Below are 22,199 nucleotides of genomic sequence, written 5' to 3'. Positions count from 1 at the left end.
TTCCCCTCCCCTCCCTTTCATTTAGATCAGGTCAAAGACAAGGTTTATTGTGATTGCAGGTATAGAGAACGTGGCGCACCACACCTTTCGCGACCAGGAAGATATTTAGGGACATGATCCCTATTTTCATATATAAATGCAAGATTTGCATGGCTGTGGAAGAAAGTGCAGGGCACCATGAATAAGACTGTTGTTGGTAGAGAAGTCGAACCGAGGGAGAGATTGTTTTGCATATCAAGAGCCACAAAGGCTGCACAGGTGTACAAGCAGGACAGCCTGAAAGACTTTCCCAAATGCTAATTTTCCATGCAAGGAAAACTCGATCTTTGATGCAAATTTCAGCTCCCTAGTCTGTTCCTTTTTTTCTACCGGGCCGGCTCACGCCATGTCTTGTATTGCGTGCGGCGATATCCCACAGCAAGTCTGTGCCGCAGAGAGAGGTCACACAACCTTTGCCGGTGCAAAGGGACACTTCATGCTGAGGCTTTTTTGTACTAAATTTTCTCTTCTCCACCTGTCAGACTGCGAGGCATGAAACTGGAACCCTCGCCGATTCAGCAAGTTGCTCTTTCTGCCAAATTTAGCATCATCAAAGTACCACCTTGCTAGCTCCTCCTGAATGAATATACCCTCTGTTGTGCTGATCGTTTGATGTTAATCTAGTCTGTCAATGTGCACCAGTAATGTGCTTCCTCCTCCTTTGAGACTTTCTTTTTTGTAGTTGGGCCCTGTCATTTCTCTCTCCCTCTCTTTCATTGCACTTCCTTTCGCTGCCTTGTGTCTTTCATCCTCTTCGAATGTACTCACCCCTCACTTTCCCATTACAAACTTTTTAATGACATAATTGTCACATTCCTCATGGTGGATTGAGCAAAGGCCGTAATTAAAGGAGCTTCATTAATTGCCTTCAATGCACTTGTGTTGTTCTCACCAAGCTTGCTGTTTTCTTTCAAGTTGTTTATCCTTCATTCGGCTCCTCCTCCATCGCGCTGTCTCGATACGCCATCATTTTTCTCCTAATTACTGCTCTGTTTGTCTTAGCTGGACAATGGCACAAATGAACACAATCAAGGACATTTGCATAGACACAGCTTATGATGTCCGGACCCTGAAAGCCCCCCCAAACAAAAAACAAGAGAATCCCCCTTTCTCGTCTTTGCCGCCAGTGATGTGGCAAGTGTTATCTCTTAGCTGAAGGGCTTTCTCTATGTACAAACCAGATATGATCATGCCTAACAGGCCTGCTTAACTGTTGTCTGGGAGCATCATTTGTTTATTCTACATAGCTAAATGAAAACATTGGAATATATATTTTTAAAGGGGTTGTTCACTTAAACATGAAAATGTTCATTATTATTATATGGTCCTTATTTGCTCTCACTATGTCCTTCCAAACCTGTATGCTGTATTTTTTTTTCCATGTAACACAAAATGAGGATTTCTGAAGGATATTAATGCAACTCTTTTCCAACAACTAGAGCTCATTTATATAATATAAAGAAGGCACATTAAAAAAGGTACATATGACTTGTGTGTCATTTGAAGTCAGTCATATGATAGCTCTGTTTGAGGAACAGACTGCATTTAGGTTGTTGTTTCCTGAAAATCTTAATATTTGCAGCTATTAAACTGACATTTTCAAATGTTGATTTCCTCACATAAAGCTATTGTATGGCTTCTGAAGACTTGGACTATAGAAAAAGACTCAAATAAATCACTTGTATGGCATTTTTCATCTATTTTTGAACTTGATTGACCTGGAAAAAAACTGCATAAACATTTTTCAAAATTTCTTTCGGTGGTTCACTGAAAACAAAAGGCATAGAGGTTTGGAAAAACAGAAGTGTGAAGAAAATTTGGTGAACAAATCCTTTAAAGTCTCCAAAAAGTTACAGAGCATTTAATCGTTCAAAGAAAGCGAACACCTGTTAAATCTCGCAGCACAGTTGAGCATTGTTAGCCAAAGTGGCGTTTTCAGGCCTTGTAATTGTGGCATCTGGTTCTCAGGAGCCGTCTTCACACTTACTGTATCACATCACAGGCACCATTGAAGAGTTCTAAGAGGGGTGGGGTCCACGGGCTCCACTGGGATAAGGAGACATTTTTATGACAGCTCTGGGAAGGTCTCATCTTTCGGCCACAAAATAGTTCAAGGCTCTTCTGTCAAAACCCCCTGAGTGTCCTCCCCCCAACTTGCCCCAGACTCGCCTTGTCTTCAGTCCTTATACCCTCCTCCCATGAACCGGCTGAGGAGAGCATAGAGAAGGCTTAGTCTCTTTCTTTGGTCCCTGTGATCTCTGAGCCTTTTTGAAAAATTGTTGGTGGCCATATACCCACAGCACACTCACACAGACCTCCTTTGACTTCAAGAGTTCTCGTCTTGGTATCTTCGGGCTATCAGGTGTCCGTGGCTATTATCTTTCTGAGTGAATGAAACTTAGAGACTTTGTTTGTTTCCCACTCACATATTAGTTTTGTTTGTGTGGCGAAATTCCAAGGTTAAAAAGATTACTGTTATAGTTGAGGGAATACTTAAAGGTGAAGTGTTTTGTTTCTGCGCCGCTAGCGTCAACAAACGGAACTACAAAATTAATGACTTTAATTAACAAACTCTCCCTTCGTCTGCAATTGGTCACTTAAACAGATAGCCCCACCCAACATACACACCATTGGTTGAGCTAGTGTTTCTGTTGTAGGGCTGGGCAAACAAACAGAGCCCCAGTGTTTATACTTTTAGGGGAAATCAACATAAGTCTTACTTATTATTTCATTTTATATCATATATAAGAATTAAAATGTCTACAAGAAAGCATATAATAAAAATGATGCAATTTAAGATGTTCTGACAAGCAACACTCCCCCTTGAAAAAGATCAATTATCCAACATCCAACACGTCCCCCTCTTCTCCAGGTCTCTCTTTCCTTTTGTTTCTTCTCTCGTCTCCTCTTGTCCATGCCTGGTGTGACCTACCCCAAAGGCCTTCATTATTAATTGTCCTTTGGAGACAGGGAAAAGTTCAAAGACTGTGCGGATGGTCCCTTTACTGCGACCGTCTATTGTCTAACATTCATCTCCCTTTACCCTTGTTCCAGGAGTGTATTATCTCCCCTGCCTCATGAGAAAAGAAGGTTATCAATAAGAGCGTAGAGAGCTGCCATCGTGACTGCCAGGAGGTCCTGGCCTCCCAAGTCCACACACAGCTCCCCCACAGAGGGCTAGTTTACTGTTGTTTATCTTTGAGCTGCAAGCTTGTGCCACGCTACACTTGCACATCTTAGGATCAGGCTCTGGTTTCACTTCTTCCTCTCTGACCTCACACTGACCTACGGTGTGGTCTGCCAGTTCACCTCACGCTTCCATTATAACGCCACTCAAAGCTACGGACGGTGCTATGAGATAGTGGTGGACGTTTAAAGGATACATTAGGGACGGTTTAGCTTAATCTTACAGTTGTAACCCCTTTACATCTCTTTTTTTTTCTGGGGAAAAACAAAACCGTGTCGATTACAGGTTGTTGTTTTTTTTACAGATTGCAGATTTTTTGTCTCTACAGGCCACTAGCGCCAACGAACAGAACAGCAAAAATAATGACTATATTCAAACAGGTGTCCTCGAACACTCCCCCCTTCTGTCATTGGTCCTCCATAACTCACGCTATTGGTTGAGCCAATGTTGCTGTTGTTGGGCAGGTTGGGATGCTCAAACAAAGTAATGTTTTGAAAGCATCACAGCTACATTGACCCTACGAATGGCTTACTTTGAGTTGTCCCTGCAACAAAAGCTATTTACCTCACACATACACATGTTCAAAATTGTGTAAAAGTTCAACATGTATCTTTTTACATCTTTAACATCTATCTATTTTCAGCACAGAAAATCATTTTAAGATCAATACCGAATATCGAATCTAATATGCAGCAAAATCATATAAAATATCCGCTCAAATTAAACTAAAGACAAAGTCAGACTTGGTGCCCCATTGTATGGTAAGCGCACATGCAGCTGGGATGGCACCCCTCACAATAAGTGTTCTGTGGTGAACCCTTAGCACGTCATGTGATATAAAGAGTCACTGTGGTCAGATGATGCAGACTATTGTCTTCAAGGGCTCTTGGTCACAATCCTCTTCCTCTGTCTAATTAGATCATACAGTCTGATGGACTGACACTTACAATTACAATACTCATTTTAAAGTGGGAAAAAAATGACCCGGTAGCAGTGGAATATAAGTTTAGATTTGTCTTAAGTGTATTCAATATAAAAATACTTATATGCTTTAATATCAAGTACAATTGGTTTAGCGGTATGTCGCTAACAGGCTCTTATACTCTGTGCTGAATCAATTTATCACTGGAGAGCTGATGGACAGGAGACTATAATGCATTTCCTCTTTTTTCACTACCGCTTTGCTATAAATGTCACGCTTCACATCTCCCTGTCACACTGTACCGTCCCCAGCCGAACGTAATAGAGCTCTATGAAAACAAACTCCCATCATATTAGCTTAGTTATTACCATGCTCCACGTCAGAGAAGCTCCAGTAATCTAGTTATAGGACGACACTTGGGTTCTGTTCCCATTGAGACCGCTGATAGAATAAGCCTTGTACTCTTTATGTCTTTATTGAATGCACTTTAGGCAATATTGTAAAATTAGACTGGCTGATAGTGAATGTAACAGTAGTCAGGTTTGACAAAAATATATATTTTTTCTTTTACAAGGCATTTAATGGGAATATCCGTTCCCATATATTTGTGGATGAGATCACTCGCAAGGGCTGTGTGATTTCTTCTCATGCAACTCTTGTGGGAACTGAAATTCCTCAGCAGGTTGGTTAATCATTAGTGGAGGTGACCTGGAGAACACAACAGTACAGCACATTACATCCAATGGCCTTGACTGTACTTACCAAGGGACATCGTAATCACTGCCATCAAATCTGCATTAAAGACTTATCTTTTGTTCGTTAATAGCACAAATAGCAACATCAACAAGGAGATGTAATTTACTAATTCATAATGGAAGGTGCAATGAAAGCACACCTATTTTAGACTGCTTCGCTTACCAAACACAAAGAGTTTTTTCAACCTGTCTGGTGATGGCGGTTTAGAGGGACTTAAAGCCAAACTGCTGTAGGCACTCTATATTGTATATTACTCAGAGAAACAGAGACAGAAATTAGATAAGAGTGTGTGATGCTTTCAGGCAATGTTTTTTTTTCCAGACAAAATGACTTATTAATGGTCACTAAGTTGCACAGAGGGACCAAGCCCTGCAGTCTTCAGCACCAGCCAAAGAAAACTACTACTACTTCTACACACACACACACGCACACACACACACACACACATAATAAATCATAGATGTATTACATGCCATTCAAGCCAAATTCTTCCCCTCGTGGTATAAATTTAATATGAGTGTTTCATTTAACTACTTTAGAATTTATAGAGAGCATATAATTGACTGCTCGTGAACATTGTACATAACAAAAATAGTCCGTTTTAGTCTGTATTTTTGCCGTTTTCCAGTCAAAAAATATTAAAATAGCTTTAAAACAAAATTATTTCACTTAAAATTTACTTAAGAATAATTTCTTGTTGTATGCATAAACCTCATTAGAATGTATGGATAATTGTAAAAATATATTGATATCATATTAACTTCTTTAACAGTTTTTTTTTTACATTTCTGTTAACTTTAAAAATGTATACATTTATCGATTTACTGCTATCAGCCAAGATTTTAATATCAGCCTACTCAACACAAGAAATAAAAAAAGTTTAATACAATTTATATTCTCTGAAAACAAGTCATTTTGTTTTAAGGATGTTCAGAAATTGTCTTCACTGGAAAACAAGAACAAACACAGATTAAGAGAGAGATTTTTATAGATAATAAATATATTATAGATATATTATAGATTTTTTATAGATAATAAAATGGCAGTATATGATAATGCCATTAAATGGGTATTTATGGACTAAGAACACAGGATGAACTTGACCATGTCCCACCAACAAGCATCACATGCTTCCTGCCCTAAAGTGTGACTACGGCACTGAATATCCACTTCCTTTAATTGCCTCTCAGCGTTAAGTGCTGGCTGCCATGGGCTGGAATTCTGTTGTCATGAAGGGACCTGTGACAGAACATAAACAGGGCGTTAAGTAGTTTTTTAAGTAGGGCCTGCAAGCTCGCTGGAACTCCTTCCTCCAAAAGATAAGTTTCTGGAGTGGTACAAACTGAGAAACACCTGCCAGTGTCAGTGCCAGTCTTTATAGCTCCCTACAAATAGTTATTGATGGAAAGTTCTTCCACGGAGCAGACAGGCCTGCTTTTTTTCAGCCAGACTCCTTCCATGTTCTCCCATGTCACCTTGTGTGCAGTCTGCTCAGTGACACCACTGGTGATTATGTCATTATTTTGCTCCAGGGGGTTCAAACACATCTGTAGCACTCGTGCACAGCTTTCTCCAAACCCTGGCACATCTCCCACCCAACCGCCCCGTCTCTGTCTCCCTCCCTCTTCTCTTCATTAGTCTCGGTGCCAGATCCTTTCTTCAGCCAGACAAGAAAGACCCAACTCCAAGCTGCCTTTCTCCTCCTCCTGCCTGCTCCAGTCCTTAGGCCATTCTGTCCTCAGTCTCCCCCTCCTTCTCCTCCAGATGTCCCTCTTTCTCTCTTTCCCTCCCTCAAACACTCTCTTCTTTCATGGGGTTCAACTGCAATTTGAGACAAATGACTTCATAACCTTTAGCCCAAGCAGGTTTGAACCCAGACCCTCCTCTAGGTCAGAGACCTACTGCCCCTGAATTTGAAGTGCACATGTCATTGTGGCATTGTTTGCTTTAGTAAATGCAGTGATATAGAAGGGTGAAAGGACAAATCAGATTAAGCATAATAAACATTCTTCATTAAAATAATAGTCCAACCAAAAATAAAAACTCCTTCTTGCTAACCCTCGTTCCAAACCTTCATGACTTTCTTTCTTCCATGAAACACAAAACAATACATTTTCAATAATATACTGTTCCTTCTTTTTCAATGAAATGCAATGTTCAAGCTTTAAAAAGCAGAAAGCACCATTGAAGCATCATAAAAGTGGTGCATACAATTTTTGCACTATATTTAAAGTCTTCAAAAACCATCTGACAAATGGAAGTCATTATAATCTTAGAGTCGGTAAGTTGGACAACTAGACCAGTGCGATTTGTGAACAACTAATTCAGTGTTCTTAAAAAAAAATTGTATTCTTTTGTGTTCCACCAAGAAAAAAGCATGTAAATAATGGCAATGTTCTTTTTTTTTGGATGAACAATTTCTTTTATAATGCTTGTTTCATCTTCTGGGGGGAAAAAAACAAAAGAAAACAGCAAATGACCTTATTTAAAGGTGAGCACAAATATATCCACACACACACACACACACACACACACACTATGTGCCAGCGTGCCTTGAGAAATGGGCATATGGTGCTTGCTCAAAGTTTTCTTAAGTATGAAAAATAGTTTTCATCAAGGCCAATGCAGAATCAGCAGCAGTATGCTCATGTTTGTCCAGCATTTGCAGTGAGAACCTAGGCGTGCTTCAAGGTTGCCGGGACAGTTTGTGAAGCTCACTTGCATCACAGTGGGTTTTGAAAGAATCTTTATCAGAGAGGGAAACATGCAATCTGTTTGCCTGATTGACACTCCAGCCAAGAGTTTATCAAACTGCAAGGTTTTGCTTTCTATGTGCTATTGATTAGATGGAGCCGAATGTCCAGCGTTCAGTTTAACGTTTCTCGTTCAACGGGATGTTTTTCTTTTGAAGTTAAGTCTAGCTCCAGGACAAGCAGTGATAGAGAGAGAAACTGAGAGGGAGTGGGTGGGAGGTGAGAGGGGTGGACTCTTATGCTTTCAGCCCCCTGGCCTTGAGACTTGTTTGCGCTCTATCAATCCATTATCTCCTGAAAAAAAACCTCACGCTCCTGCAATAGTTTAAGTGTAATATTTATTTTAAAAGGCCTTTATTTAGTTGTTCTACTGGAATATGTGCCCTACATATATATCAAACAACATAAAGTACTTTTAGTATCCTTACCAGTAGTGAAAGAGAAATGTTCGCTTCTCAGATTAAAGTTTGAGATAGGGAAATGATGATTATGATAAAAAATTGCAAGGTTAATATAATAATATAGGTATAATATAGGTTCATGATTTAGAAAATAATTGTGCCATATCATACTAGGCAGATTAGATATCTTAGATTAATTTATTTTCAATAATAATTTTGCATCATCATCACTGAAACTGTGAAATGTTTTAGACTTGTGAGATTTTCTGAACAATCTCTGAGATATCTTACTGGCCAGCAGGTGAATTGATCACCTTTGACTGGACGGGTTGGCCTGAGCAAATACAAGCCGTAAGATACACCAGCTCCAAACAAAGGCAATATCAAACAGGAGCCGCAATGAAATGGAAAGTAGACTCTTCCCCTTTAATGATTAACTCTGGTGAGAAAACCAGGACTTTCCTCAGAAGAAGAAACTCTTAGCAGGGACAGAGAGGGGGCCAGGGTTTTCAGTTCCCCACCCTGTGGCCTTTTGAGATACAAACGTTTCACAGACCGTGTCTTCATCTGCGGTACTCGTCCATGACATTTCCCACACACACGCATTCGCTCAGCCCTCCTACCCCTCCCCACGAAGTCCTTGATTTGTATGGTAGTTATCAGGAGGTAAGTCTCTCCTCAATCAATATTTACCCAACAAACAGAGTAGATTCGGGGGCAGTTTGTATAGAGGGCCCAAGTGCACACGCAGTGGGGTGAATGAATGCTGGTTGAAGTACCGGGGCTGCTGATCATGACTTCTCTACATGTCTCCCCCCTCTTTCACCTCTTGTCTTATGTTTCTCAGTGGAGGGGCGATATAATATCCCTCTTTTCATAAGACGGTCTCTGTGTCCTCTCATCCTTGGCAACAGCAGCGCTGAGGATGCATTGCTGCCAGAAAACTGATCAAGCTGGGGGGCAGGAACCGGTGGCCAGCTAGCCTTATGTGTAATGATACTAAATAAAATCACTCAAAAGTGATTTTTCAACGCAGATTAAACTTACTGAATGTGTGGCATAATGTTGATCATCACAAAAATGGTTGACTTGTCCCTCTTAAAAGCAGAAATCAAGGTCACTTCAAGGCGTTTGCAATGGAAGTGAATGTTACCCATTTTTAGAGGATTTAAAAGATATAGACACAGACACAGACATATTAAGCTTTTCATTAAAAACATTTTTTAAAACTTATGTATTTGTCACTTTGGGGTTTATGACATTGCATTAAGCAATACACTTGTAAAACTAGATTTTTTACATAAAAGGTTACTGAGCTTTTTTTAAAATTATCCTAACATCTCATTGTGTGCCCATATAATTGAAAGTGAGTGAGGATTTGAATGATTATGAATTGGCTCCATTTACTTCCATTATCAAAGTAATCTTTTTGTGACGACAAATGATGTCAACTGAATTTAACTTAAAATTTCCTGTTAATGTTATTTCAGGTATATTAGTTTAATACGATCACTTTACAATAAGGTTGTATAGTTAACATTAGTTAAATCATTAGTTAACTAACCATGAATAACACCTCTGTTCAGCATTAGTTAATCTTTGTTAACGTTAGTAAATAAAAATACAGCTGTTCATGGTTTGTTTATGTTAGTTCACAGTGCATTAACTAATGCTAACAAGATTTTAATAATGCATTAGTAGTATGCATTAGCTTTATAAGAGCAGTTCATCACTAGTTTATGTTAACTAATCAACCTTATTGTAAAGTGTGACCACGAATAGCAAATAAAATCGGAAGTTGAAACTGCTGGAAGTAATTAAGTAATCACTTACGCTTTCACACTTTTTCACATCATCTACAGCCAAGAAGTGAAACACAGCGTGACAGCGTGCACAAAACAAGGCGGCCACCGGCACACGTAGTCTTTTCTTTATTAGTATTAATTTTCTCTGAGGGCTCTGTGAACCATTTAAACCGTGCCTGACGTATTTTTCCTCTCAACTTGACTGAATCAGGAGTCCTAAAGAGAGCATATGAAATATTGATGTGGAATTGTCTGCCGTGCGATTCAGCTGTGTTTACCGCACAGCAGAGCGGCCTTAGAGGCTTAGCCTACACAATAGCCGTAACAAAAGAACAACAGCTGATCCGTGTGAGGCGAGGAGGTGACAAAACAGTTAAAGCATGCTGCTGGCTATGGGCAAGCAGTCAGCAGATGCAGACAAAAGGGTTTGTGACAAGAATAACTCTCTCTCTCTCCCTCTCTCTCTCTCTTTTCCTCTGTCCCTCTCTCTCTTTCCAAGGCAAGCAGTCAAGAGGATCCAAAATACCAATACCCTTTTCTCCTTGACATTGTCTTCTTCCCTAGTCAGCATTTTACTGCCCTTTTATGGTAAAAAAAAAATGAGTTGGAGAAATTCCTCACAGGAATATTCTTAGCAATGCAGCACTCCTGGGCTTTACCCTATGTTAGCATCAGTGGCTACGCAAAGGAATTAGATTTGATGTGAACATATCTCTGCCACTAATAGGATAAAAACACATCTATTAGCTATACAATCCTTCACATTAGCACTAAACAGGTGCAAACCAGCATCACACACTGGCCTATAAGATGCTTTAAATGCAACCAATGGAAGCCCTGATTTTCAATTAAAAGAGCCTATAATTTTTTTTTTTTACTCTAGGACTTCCATGCACATTAAAGGGATAGTTCGCCCAAAAATGAAAAGGTTGCCATCACTTACGCTTACCTGTATGAGTTCCTTTCTTCTGCTGTACACAGAAGAAGATATTTTAAAGACTGCTGGTAATCAAACAGTTGATGGTAGGGGTGTAATTCGGATGGTTCATCATGATTTGATACAGTATTGATTCTCATACTGCCAGCGATACGATATTTCCCTATACCTCAAAAAGTTCTGGGATATGATACGATTCGATTCATATTTCGATTTTATGGGAGCCATTGACTTCCATATTAGGAAAATACTATGTCTACTGTCAACTGTCTGGTTATTAGCATTCTTAAAAAAATCTCTTCTTTTGTGTACAACAGAAGAAAGGAACTCATACAGGTTTAGAACAACATGAGATTGAGTAAATGACGACAACATTTTCAATCTCTTTAAATAAAAATGTTAGCCTGACAAGCCAGACCCACATCAAGATGTTTGGTCTGGAAACTCACCATTGACAGGGCTCAATCTGAGGGGCGGGATAAACGGTTGTCTTTCAAACTCCCTCGGCACGCGATAGGATAGCGCTACCACCAACCAGAGCAACGAAGGTGAAACAGAGCTTGTTGATAGATTAAACATTCGCCGTATCCGGTCAGCAAAACTCTGAATACATCTTCCCTTTTTAAGAATGACTTCAGTGCCGTTCTTTGTTCTTTTCTCATAGAAAAGCTTAACTCCAAGTCTTCCAGAGTCACGGTCAAAGCTGATTCGAAAGACCGCCGCCGTTCGCCAGTTTCTGTGTTTACTAGAAGCACGCAAACGCAACTCAGCCGTCGTCATTATGGCCCCGCCCACCGACTCTATACACGATGCGATTGGCCCGGCGAGAGTTAGGGGAATACAGCTCAGAAGTGTATTGAGAGTTGCTAGACGACACTCACGGGCAGATTAAATTTGCTGCCACTAGGGTGCGTCTAGATTTCTAGGCTATAAAAATGTAGCTTCCTGAAGCAAATATTTTTTGGAACTAGTTCATTAAAATTAATCATCCAAATAAATCAACTCAGTAAAATGAATCAGACTGCCCAGTGCTAATTAATGGAGACAGTTCTATGAACAAAAATGAGGGAAGATTAAAGTGAATGAGTTACTTGTTTTTAACCAGTTTAATGAATCATCCAATTGATCCAACTCACTAAAATGATTCTCAACTTCCCAACACAATTTGAGAGCGTGTTTTGTCAAGTTACACAACTACTTGTTTAAAACTCAAAATTAATGTAATTTATTTTATGTTATTGAAAACCATCTTGACAATTTGGGAATTTGCAGTCATTTTTTATTCAAGTAGACAGGATGTGAGTATTGTCTACATAGAAAATAGCTAGCCGAAGGCATTACCAAGATGGCCACCGAGCAGACTGACTTGCCTTTAAGGGACTTTAGGAACATCCAAAAGAGGCAGACTCCCTTCTGAGACCACACAAATTTGAGAAAGGCACCTCTATCACTTTTTTTTCCTTCTTCCTGTGCAATTATTCTGTTGTTTTTCCAGAAGGCTTCTGGCCATTGTCTGAGGGGGTGGAAGACTTATAAAAGCGTGAAAAAAAATAGGGGAGCGGGTATGCGAGTTGGGGTGTTGGGGAGGTTGGATATCTATAACCTTTGTAATCCCCCCCCCACACACACACACTTCTCTTCTCTTTTTCTTTCTCACCCCCTCCATTCCATGTGACATTCATTCATCAGCCAAGTGCGTTTGGCAAGCCCTTCGCCTATGAGCGCCGTCCCAGTGACCACTAACCTTGGTATGTCCTGACACTCGTGATGAGTATCTGCAGGACACAGAAGGCAAGCAGGCTGCTATGTCAGGCCTTTATTGTGTACTGCCGAGGCTGGGGACAGTCAGCATAATCAAACAAATGACCCCTGAAGGCTGTGCCCCTCGGGGAGGGAGAAGTAGAAGGAGACAGAGCTCTGGCCAAAAGCACTTGGGCAGGATTTTTTTTTTATCTCCTCTTCTCTTCCCCCTCCCTTCCTATGATCTTGCCCCAGGAGAAAGAGTGGAGGAGGGGAGAAATTACTGTACGCCACTGTACAAAAATGTCACCCGTTTGAGAAGTACAGCAGTGTTGCGGAGATAGTTTAAAATTACAAGTATCTTACAACAGTTTCAAAGTAGTTCAACTACAGTCAAACCTCACATGAAAAAGTAGTTACAAGGGGAAATTGGGCCAGTTGGTAAGAAAAAGAAGCTATATTAAAGCTATATAAGGGAGCAATATTATATTAATTTATTGATCAAATATATAATTAATTATATATTAACTATAGATGAAAATGATAAAACTTATTTTACACATAAATCTCATTTTTATTCCTTAGTAGGACATTACTATGACTACTGTCAATTTTCTGGTTGCCAGCATTCTTTAAAATATCTTCTTTTGTGTACAACAGAAGAAAGGAACTCACTGAGGGTGAGTAAATGATGACAAAATGTTCAATCTCTTTACATAAAAATAACTTGACTGCTTGACACGTTTTGTCACAACTTGTTGAAAACACTAACTTGTTACTGGATTGTTACACTATTCAGTTAGCAATGTTGTTACTATTAGCTATTTACTCCCTAAGCACATCGTAAAAGGGAGGTAGAATTGTGCACGTTACAGCATATAAACCCAATCAAGCCGTCAACTACACTCCGTTGAATCATATCATCTAGTTTAACTGCCATTATAAGTTCAGTATTTATAGCCATGCTATAATTTAATACTGCATCACGAACAAAAGTCAAGCTCTTATGATTGTGGCGGCAGAGTGAAACATCTTCCACACCGGTCAAGGCCTTCCAGACAAGGGTATGCCTTTGATGACAGTATATTTAACACACTTAATGGAAAAAAGGGAGCTGGGGATGGTGTGGGTCACATGGATGAGATTCTTTGTCCTGACAACTGCTCACCTGGCAGGGCCTTTGAGAAGCAGTCAGGGTCTGATTGATAGTACTGACGCTAAACTAAGCGCTGATCTCGATCCACAGGAGAGGGCTGCATTGATAAAAAAAAAAAAAAAATGAAAAAAAAAAACTATATGACTTTAACCTTGCAGGGGAGGATGAATATTAGATGGTGCCAAGAACTTTGCTGCAAATACATTGATTTGAAATGTTTAGTGTATAAACTGATCTAACTTTTTCCACACCCTAAATGTAGCTTTAACGGATACTTCAATCAAAGACAGAAAAGTGGAACAAAAGAATCTTATTTTGAAGAATGTTACATCTGCTTTTGTTCATATAATAAAAGTAAAGATCCCAATTATTTCATATGGCACAGACTATGATACACTGACTACTAACGACACAAAAAAAGGCATACAGGCTCTCAGTGGCATGAAGGTTAATAAATTATGACAGAATTTTCATTTTCCGGCAAACTATCCCAGCTGTATCCGTCAAAAGCTAGCGTTTTCTCTGTGGCCTACAGTAACACATTTAATACGACAGCCTTATGTTTTTGGTCCTCATATGCAACCTTTGTGTCTGTTTCTGTGTCCTCGTGCCTGCTTCCCCATCTGTGTTTGAGCGTGTGGGTGTTTGTGAGTGTGTGTGGCAGTAAGCACCATGTCTGGGAAGTGTCTTGTCTAGCTGTAGGGGAGGTGGCTTAGTTCTTCGCCTGGCTAATCATCTCTATAATGTTAGCGGAGAGGAACTGTCACTGGTGCTAAAGAGATCACAGGGCCAGTCTACAGTATGCCCCCGGTCTTGGCCCTCTCTCACGAACGACAGCCTCATGCCAGAGAGATGTGTTCTGGTTGTAGAGAGCAAAGTCCTAAGCAGTGTCCTATACACTACCTGATTACTTTGCTTGGCAGAACCTGTCCAAGAGCCACCTATGATGTAGTATTGTGGCTACAACTTTGGTTTTAAAAACTTGGTGCCCAAGCAATAAACTGCGTGATCGTTACAGAATCAAGTTTCTCTAGAACCCGATAAGAAGCAAAGCTGAATGTAGTATTTTATGGGCCGCTATCAGTGGCAGAATCTTCTTCTTCCCCTTCTAGAAGTGGAAGCATATTGAGACAAAAAGACATTTTATGAGACATCGCTTACAATCTTGTGTCAAATAAAGGGAAGTCAACAAATTATGTTTCGCTCCCTCTAGGAAGTAGACTCTAAAAGAGGAACGGCTCAGGTAATGTTTAACCCAATAAGTTCCTCTTGGTTACAACCTCACAAATTCTTCCACATTCAAAACATTGACTGTCAGGTGTTATGCAATGGTTTGATTTGTTTCAATCTGTTTTAAAAATGTCTTACTGCTTTTTTCACTGTTAACATTCAAAAGCAATTAAGAACTTTCACGACGATGTCAATTTTCCCCGATGTTGCAGCTACACGAATAAAAAGAGGAAAGACAATCAGTATAAAAGATTTGAAAGAGTGTTAAGTTCCACTTCAACGCGGGTATTAGAGTTGCCAGCACCAGAATGTGTTTCAGCAACTTAAACAAAGAGGAATTAGTGTAGTGACAATGTTTGGGGCTGTTCAATATGTCCCCTCAGACTTTGGCAGCCCAACGCTCCCCTACACAGTTTCTGCCAGGAGGGTCTTTTGGTTCTTGGATGGTCCCGCTTGAGCCTCAGTGCAAAATCTTATTTTCTTTTTTTACTTAACTCTTTTTCTTTTTTTCCCCTTTCCTTTCTTTTCTTTTCTTAATCAGAGACTTGGGATTGAAATGTAATATGTTTATTAATGTCATTGTCTCCTTGTGTATCAGCAGGTTCCGGAGCGATTCCTGGAAGTGGCACAGATCACGTTACGGGAGTTTTTCAATGCCATTGTGGCAGGCAAAGATGTTGATCCTTCCTGGAAGAAGGCCATATACAAGGTCATCTGCAAGCTGGACAGTGAGGTCCCAGAGATTTTCAAATCTCCCAATTGTCTGCAGGAGCTTCTGCATGAGTAGTGATTTGAATTGCTTACCAAGTATCATCCCTTCTTTTCGAGAAATCTTTACAAAATAAGAGGTAGCATTCCTATTTTTAAGTCCCGGCTACTTTTGAATGACTTAGCTGTTTAAATTTTTTTTTTTTTGTGCATCTTTTTGGGAAAGTCTATAAAATTCTTGATTGTTTTGACTGTATTCAATCCTCACCCTCTTTCCTTGCCTTTAAAAGGGGCATTACTATGTTTACCACACAATGGTTAACAAATGGAACTGACACCCTGAATTTCTCTCTTTTATTGGTAATTTTTGTTGAGGGCTTTGTTTTATCCCAGGATGTTTGCAATGTGTGATGGTTTTACTATTGCTGAATAAGACTTGCATTTGTAGCTTGTATAGATGTAATTATTATTTATGATTAATATAATTATTACCATTAATGTTATTCATGCTTGCTACAAAAAAAAGGAAGAAAGGAAAAGAAAGACAAAAAAATTGACATGTGGTATTCTTGTTTCTCATGGCAATGCTACAGAAAATAAATTATTCTTTGGACAAAAAATAATAATAATAAAGAGGGGTATACATTTTCTATGTGGGAAATTCATATATATATAATATAAAAATATATATATATTTGATGTTATTCTTGAAAGGAACAGCATTAACATTTTTTTTGTTTGTTTGTTTGTTTGTTTTTTTGGTTTAGCCATTCTTCCATGTTGGCTAGGGTCCAATGTTCTTGTGTTTTGTGTCCACATTGATAGCACTGGCTCTAGGGAGGGAGGCCTACTCGTAGGTTTTTTTTCCTTGACGGAGCAGCCTCTCCTGTAACTAAGCAACATGGCCATTTCATACTGGGGCAAGCCAGTTCGGCACAAAAAAAAATGGACGCCTTCCCACTGAGAAACCATTCTCGCTCATAAAAAGCACACTGTCACAACTGCTCGCATAAACACACACACCGCTCTCATACATAGACGCTAATTTACAAACACAAACACGTGCCGTACGGCATCAAGACAAGAGAACAGTTGCTGTTGTTCATTTTCTCCTGCTAGCTGGGAACACCTCTATAATTGGATGGTAAATCTGGTAGATTATCTCAAATTTGATTTACACAGTAGAGATTTTGGCTGAGAATAATAATTTGAGCATTGGCAAAAGTTTTTTTTTTCTTTGTACGTACTGGATTGTACATAGTTTATTTGTTAGAAATGTACAGATTTGCTTAATATTCACAATCATCTGATCATGCTGTGGCAGTGTACAGTTTATCAGTAGTGAAACCATGTTAGAGTGAGACATGTTTGTTTGAGTTCAATTGTACATGAATTGTATTAATTTCTTTGAGTTGCATTTTAGTAGCTAAGCCAGCTAAAAGATCCACGCAAATGTTACCAATTACAACAAGTAGCCAAACTAAGACAGATGAAAAGCACAGTTTCTTCTCAAATCCATGTTCATAAAAGAAAAGAGGGCCTTCAGACTCTTTGTGCATCCCTTCCTAGTTCATAAATAAGAGTCGGCAGTAGAGGGCAAGGGCTGGACATGTGATCTGCTCTGGAAGCCTGTGCCGTTTGCATTGGGCAAATCCAGCTGATGAATTGAAACGCAGGCCGGCAATTATTGTCAGCACAATGCCTTAAAAAACCTGCTGACTTCTAGATTAATGGGCACAAAAGAGCATGAGGTGCTGTCATTCTGTCGCCAGGGCTGGCATCATCCACAGCCCCCGGACAACACACAAAACGCCAAGCTATTCACTATGCATTGTAAAGAAGAGGAAAAACAAGCTCAAAACAAAGTTAGGAGTTGAAAAAAGGAGATGTTTGGCCCTGTTCTCTTCTCAAGTCTCTCGCAAGGCTGTTCTGACGTACGTTCTCCTTTACGTGCATTGTGATAAATAAACGATTCTTTCAAGCCGCAAGGAATTCTGTTATCACTATTCATTCATGTAAAGGTGATACTTTGCAACATTTTCGACCTAAAGGTGAAGGTTGTGCGCATAAATTGGTGCTTAGTCAAATTCATCTGCTCATATTCACCTATACGAACATGTATCGTGTATTTTACGCACTTAATCAATCTGAGAATTGCCTGTGCCTAATGTTAATTACACCAGCAAACTATTTGTTTTTTTATTAAAATAATATATAAAATGTAACGGAAATTATATGATTTGACTCCTAAATCCTATGAAGAGACATAAAAACATAGATGAAGAAACAATAGCACAAATTGAAATGGAGGGTTTTATGTTTTCCTTGTTTTGAAAGAAAATGCCCTCACACTAATAGGTTCTAGGTAATGAACTACATGCAAAGTCCAGGAAAACTAACTTTTACAGCCCATTTGAAGAACAAGTATGACGCTTAGTTCCCCATGAATTTAAGCCATTTAACGTAGCACAGAGGCAATACGTGTGCATAGGTGTGTGTGCGTGCTTACTTGTGCATGTGCGTGCGTGTTTGCAGGGAGTGTGTGTTATACACGCATGATAGTACGTTAGTTTTAGTTCCCATAAGGACTTCTGTTTATTTTCTTTTATCTATTGTTTCTCTTTTTTTGAACTTTTATTTGTATTTATCACTGTACTGCATCTCCAAGACAAACCAGAGGGAGGTTACGTTCAACATCTCAAGCCTTTTTTTTCTTGCTCTCGTACTTCTAGAAGTGTTATGATGTTTTAAATGTTTCGAGTGGCTCTCAGTCGACTATTTTTCTCCCCTTCATCTCACCACCTCTTCAGGGTTGCCCGTCAAAGGTGTTCTCGATCGGCCATGCTATAATTTGGTATTGAAATGAGGTGGATCTGTTTGCGTGGATGCACAGGGTCATTTGCTGTGTTGCTTTGCTGTCAAAAATCCTAAATGTAGCCGTGTACATTTAGCACTCCATTAAGGACACTCTATAGAAGAAGAAGAAGAAAAAAAACTCTCTGAATAACCTTGATTCAAAGTTTGGGTATGAAGTACACTATTGCTCATTTACATTTGACATAAGGAACTTTTTATTTGTTTTCATGCGATGGAAAAAAACTCCTGTCATGTGGTGATATGTACAAAATCAATTGCCAAACTCAGTTTGGGACTGTTTTTTATTACAAAGAAAGACATTACAGAAAAGAAAATGAAGAAAGAAACTTTGTATATGACTATATTTCTGGGAGGGGAACAATTATTTGTACTGAATGCAATGTGTTGTATAAGACTCTTGACTCTTTGTAGATTTGATGCTGTATTTATGAGGTGTGTGCTCCCTGAAGGGTTTTAAACATGATTTTACTGGCTTCGACATGTATGTAAATACAAACCGAAAATGAGAAAACACTGCCTTTCTATGATTTAGCAATATTATGTAAATAGCATTGTTATGCTTTTTTTGTATGAAAGAACTCTTTGATTCTAGTATGGTAATTCCAGCTGAAACTGTTACAATTTTCTTTGATACGTTTTAAAGGATACACATACATTGTTAACGGGATAGCATTGTGGATTTTGTTGTCAATTTGTCATTCAGAACTTTCATAATTTATTGGTTTAATTTATCATAATTTATTTGGTGATGGTGTACAATTTTGGTATTTCTGGGGATGTATTGTAATATTATTTGGTAGAAAGAGACAATATAAATGCCCTCCTAAGCTCCTTAACTCAGTAGAGACATAAAGAGACACTTATGTCCAGGTAGCCATTGTAATTTCAGACACTGTAGTCATAAGAGACGCTTGATGAAAAAAGAAAAAAAAAAAACAAAAGGAAAGAAAAAGAAAAAAAAGATGTACAAAACAACTTTTCTTCTATCTTGTTTGGAAGGTGAAAAAAATGTGTGTTTTGAAGTTTTTATTTCTAATCACTTAAACAGACTTTACCTTTGCTTTTTACCACCTACACAATACAGTAGTCAAAGTGCCTCGTGTGCCTTCCATCTCCTCGGAACTGAATGTATGTGCAGTATATATGCAAGCTTGTGCAAAATAAAAACTAAGTCCTAGATCAGGTGTTTCCTTTTGCCATTTGTCATCATTTAAATCAGCATGGTAATCAGAGAAAAACCAAGGAGATTTGGACTTGCATGTGAGGCCAGAAGAAGTGATCTGTTTTAAGTGAGGAGATATTCCACACAGCTTAAAGTAATAGTTCAGGTTGAATTAAAGTTAGCTTGGATTCAGCTCGGAGAACTTTGCCAGGAAAATGAATTTCACCAACTCGTCATTTTCTTGTATAAAAAAGCAAAAATCTGGGTTACAGTGAGATGCTTACAATGGAAGTGAATGGGGACAATCAGTAAATGTTAATATAATGTTAAATAGTTTTAATAGTACGGCCTCAAGACGTAAACACTATAAGTGTTATGATTTTAGTGGGGGAGAAAATATGCTAACCTTTTAATTATTACATTTTAAATGACAACGTACCACTTAAAACTCTAAAATGACTATAAAAAATACAAGTGCAAATAAGTAGCTTAATACTAAGATTTCAGCAGAAGAATTCTGCTTTTAAATCCTCCAAATAGTGTCCCTATTCACTTCCACTAGAAGTGTCTCACAGATAAAACAGAACAACTTTTTGGAGATAATCAACATTATGCTCTAAATGGAGTCTTATTCATTTAAGCTAATTGTAAAACTTCAAATGTCGATAGGCCTTTCCCCCTATGCAAATCGAATTCCTAATCAAGCCTGTTATTCGTCATTCTTTGATTCCGGCTGAATAGAGTCACTGGCGATACACTTCATCAGATATCACGGTATTGTTTCTCGATTATGTTGTCTTTTGACAAAACACTCGAATGGTGTCATTTCAACTGGATTAATATGAACTATCTAAAGCGGAGATGAATAATAATACTAGTAAAATGCTTCAAATAAGCACATCATCATCCAATCTTAATTGCAAAGAAAGAGGGTGAAAAAAGGTGCCTGTGGGGAGAAAAGAGCAGCGCTCGCGTTATTGTGGCTCGTGCGGCGTCGTGGAGGGAAGCGGGGCGGCCGCGGCTGTAATTTATAGTCTGATACAAAGAGGCACTTTAGCGGGCCCGGACTGCTCCAGCGGCTCCGCTGAACAGGAGGTGGGGTCAGATCCCCCCTCCCACCCCCACCGCCACCCTCCGCGCCATAATGACGAGCAGAGCCGCTCGCCGCTCCCCTTCTGTTTGATTTCATCATCGCGCCTTTGAAAAGCACATCTTAACAGCACAACAATAAAACAGCTGTGTTTGTGTTGGCCCATTCATTGTTGAAAATTTTACCACCATCCCCTCTTCTCTCCCCTCCCTAAAGAGATAACACGAGAATAATGTCGCTACCGTGATGCTCTCTCAGAAAAGAGAAAGGAAAGATCGCTGTTATTAATTGGTTGTTATTAAAGCGGAGGGGGATAAAGGTTTTGTTCGATGTTCTCACAGGCCCGTCCGAGAGGTAGAATGAATTTTGATGGCTTTAGTAGCAATGTTGTGAGCATGCGAGGTTTTTTCATGAATAACGATTAATTAGCTGGCAATTTTTTCCCTCCTTTCAGACTGGAAAGAATAAAACGTTTCTTTTCCAAGTTCGAAATGTGAACAAACACTCAAGCTTGTGTAAGCGGCGCACCGGCTGACCTCTGTCAGATCGGGGCATTTTGTTTTGGTTCTGTAAAGCTAGCTCTAACAGGCGTGTGTGACCTTCCCTTTATCAAGAAGACAATGACCTCATCACTCCTTCTGGCATTGCATGCAACTTCAGATGCAGCTGCATCGGTTTGGATCCAGAGCTCGTGGCTGAATCCAAACGACATGGACAGACGCGGTCAAACGCGCCAGGCTCGTTTCTTCGTTCTTTTTACGGAGCGCGAACCTCTGGGGCTTCCCGCCTCAGCTCAGAGCCGACAGGCTCCTTGCAGTTGGGCTGAAGCAGCATCCTTGCATTACACGAACAGTCTGCTTCATAATCAAATACCATCTGTCGCTACATCTGAACCTGTTTTTAACATCTGTGCTTTCTGGTCTTAACAAAGCTTTAAAAACCAATTCACAACTTTCACAGCTCACTGGGCTGGATGTGTATATTTACTACTTTTAATACATCTTTCTGCTACTTTTATGAGGGCTCTGCTCTCTCCCAGCTGGGGGGCTGTTAGGAGGGCTGCTGGTAGGATGATACTGCCTTGCTCAAGTACCAACTGGCCTGCCACGAGTAGCCAAGTGCAGAGCACTGCCGCACACCGGGGTCACAGAGGAAAAGGAGTGAGACGGAGGGAGGGAAAACAAGGCGAAATGTGCCCCGATGAGAGAATGAACACCTTTTGCCAAAACAAGTTTTGTCCATTTGCCCCTCCGATGAGGAGGCTTGGAGTTGATCACGCTTGAAGCCCTATTACTGGAAATGGAACTGCAGGCCGAATGGCAACCAAGGGGAGAATCAGGACCGTGGAGCAGAAGTGTGTTCGAGGTAAATGGGTAAGCGAAAGGTCCCTCCGAGGACAGATCGGTCTGTCACCTCGCACATGCCGAGGAATCTGC

The 22,199-nt window shown here is 39.7% G+C and overlaps 1 protein-coding gene across 4 annotated transcripts in view; it reads left to right on the top strand.

Moving 5' to 3' along the window:
• prox1a (prospero homeobox 1a) overlaps positions 1–19,690 on the top strand; it is a 35,474-nt gene extending 15,784 nt beyond the window's left edge. For 3 of the 4 annotated variants that reach the window (XM_067455302.1, XM_067455301.1, XM_067455303.1), the window contains exon 5: positions 15,525–19,690. In XM_067455302.1, coding sequence (XP_067311403.1) covers positions 15,525–15,713 — 189 coding nt within the window. In that variant the 3' untranslated portion in view covers positions 15,714–19,690. The remainder of the gene's footprint in view (positions 1–15,524) is intronic. The other variant, XM_067455304.1, reaches the window with a different exon arrangement.
• Positions 19,691–22,199: the final 2,509 nt, after the last annotated feature.

This window comes from Pseudorasbora parva, chromosome 10 (assembly GCF_024679245.1).
Source record: "Pseudorasbora parva isolate DD20220531a chromosome 10, ASM2467924v1, whole genome shotgun sequence".
In the NCBI taxonomy this organism is placed as follows: Eukaryota; Metazoa; Chordata; class Actinopteri; order Cypriniformes; family Gobionidae; genus Pseudorasbora; species Pseudorasbora parva.
Note: the sequence above shows the minus strand (reverse complement) of the source record. Positions and strands in the feature narration are given on the sequence as shown.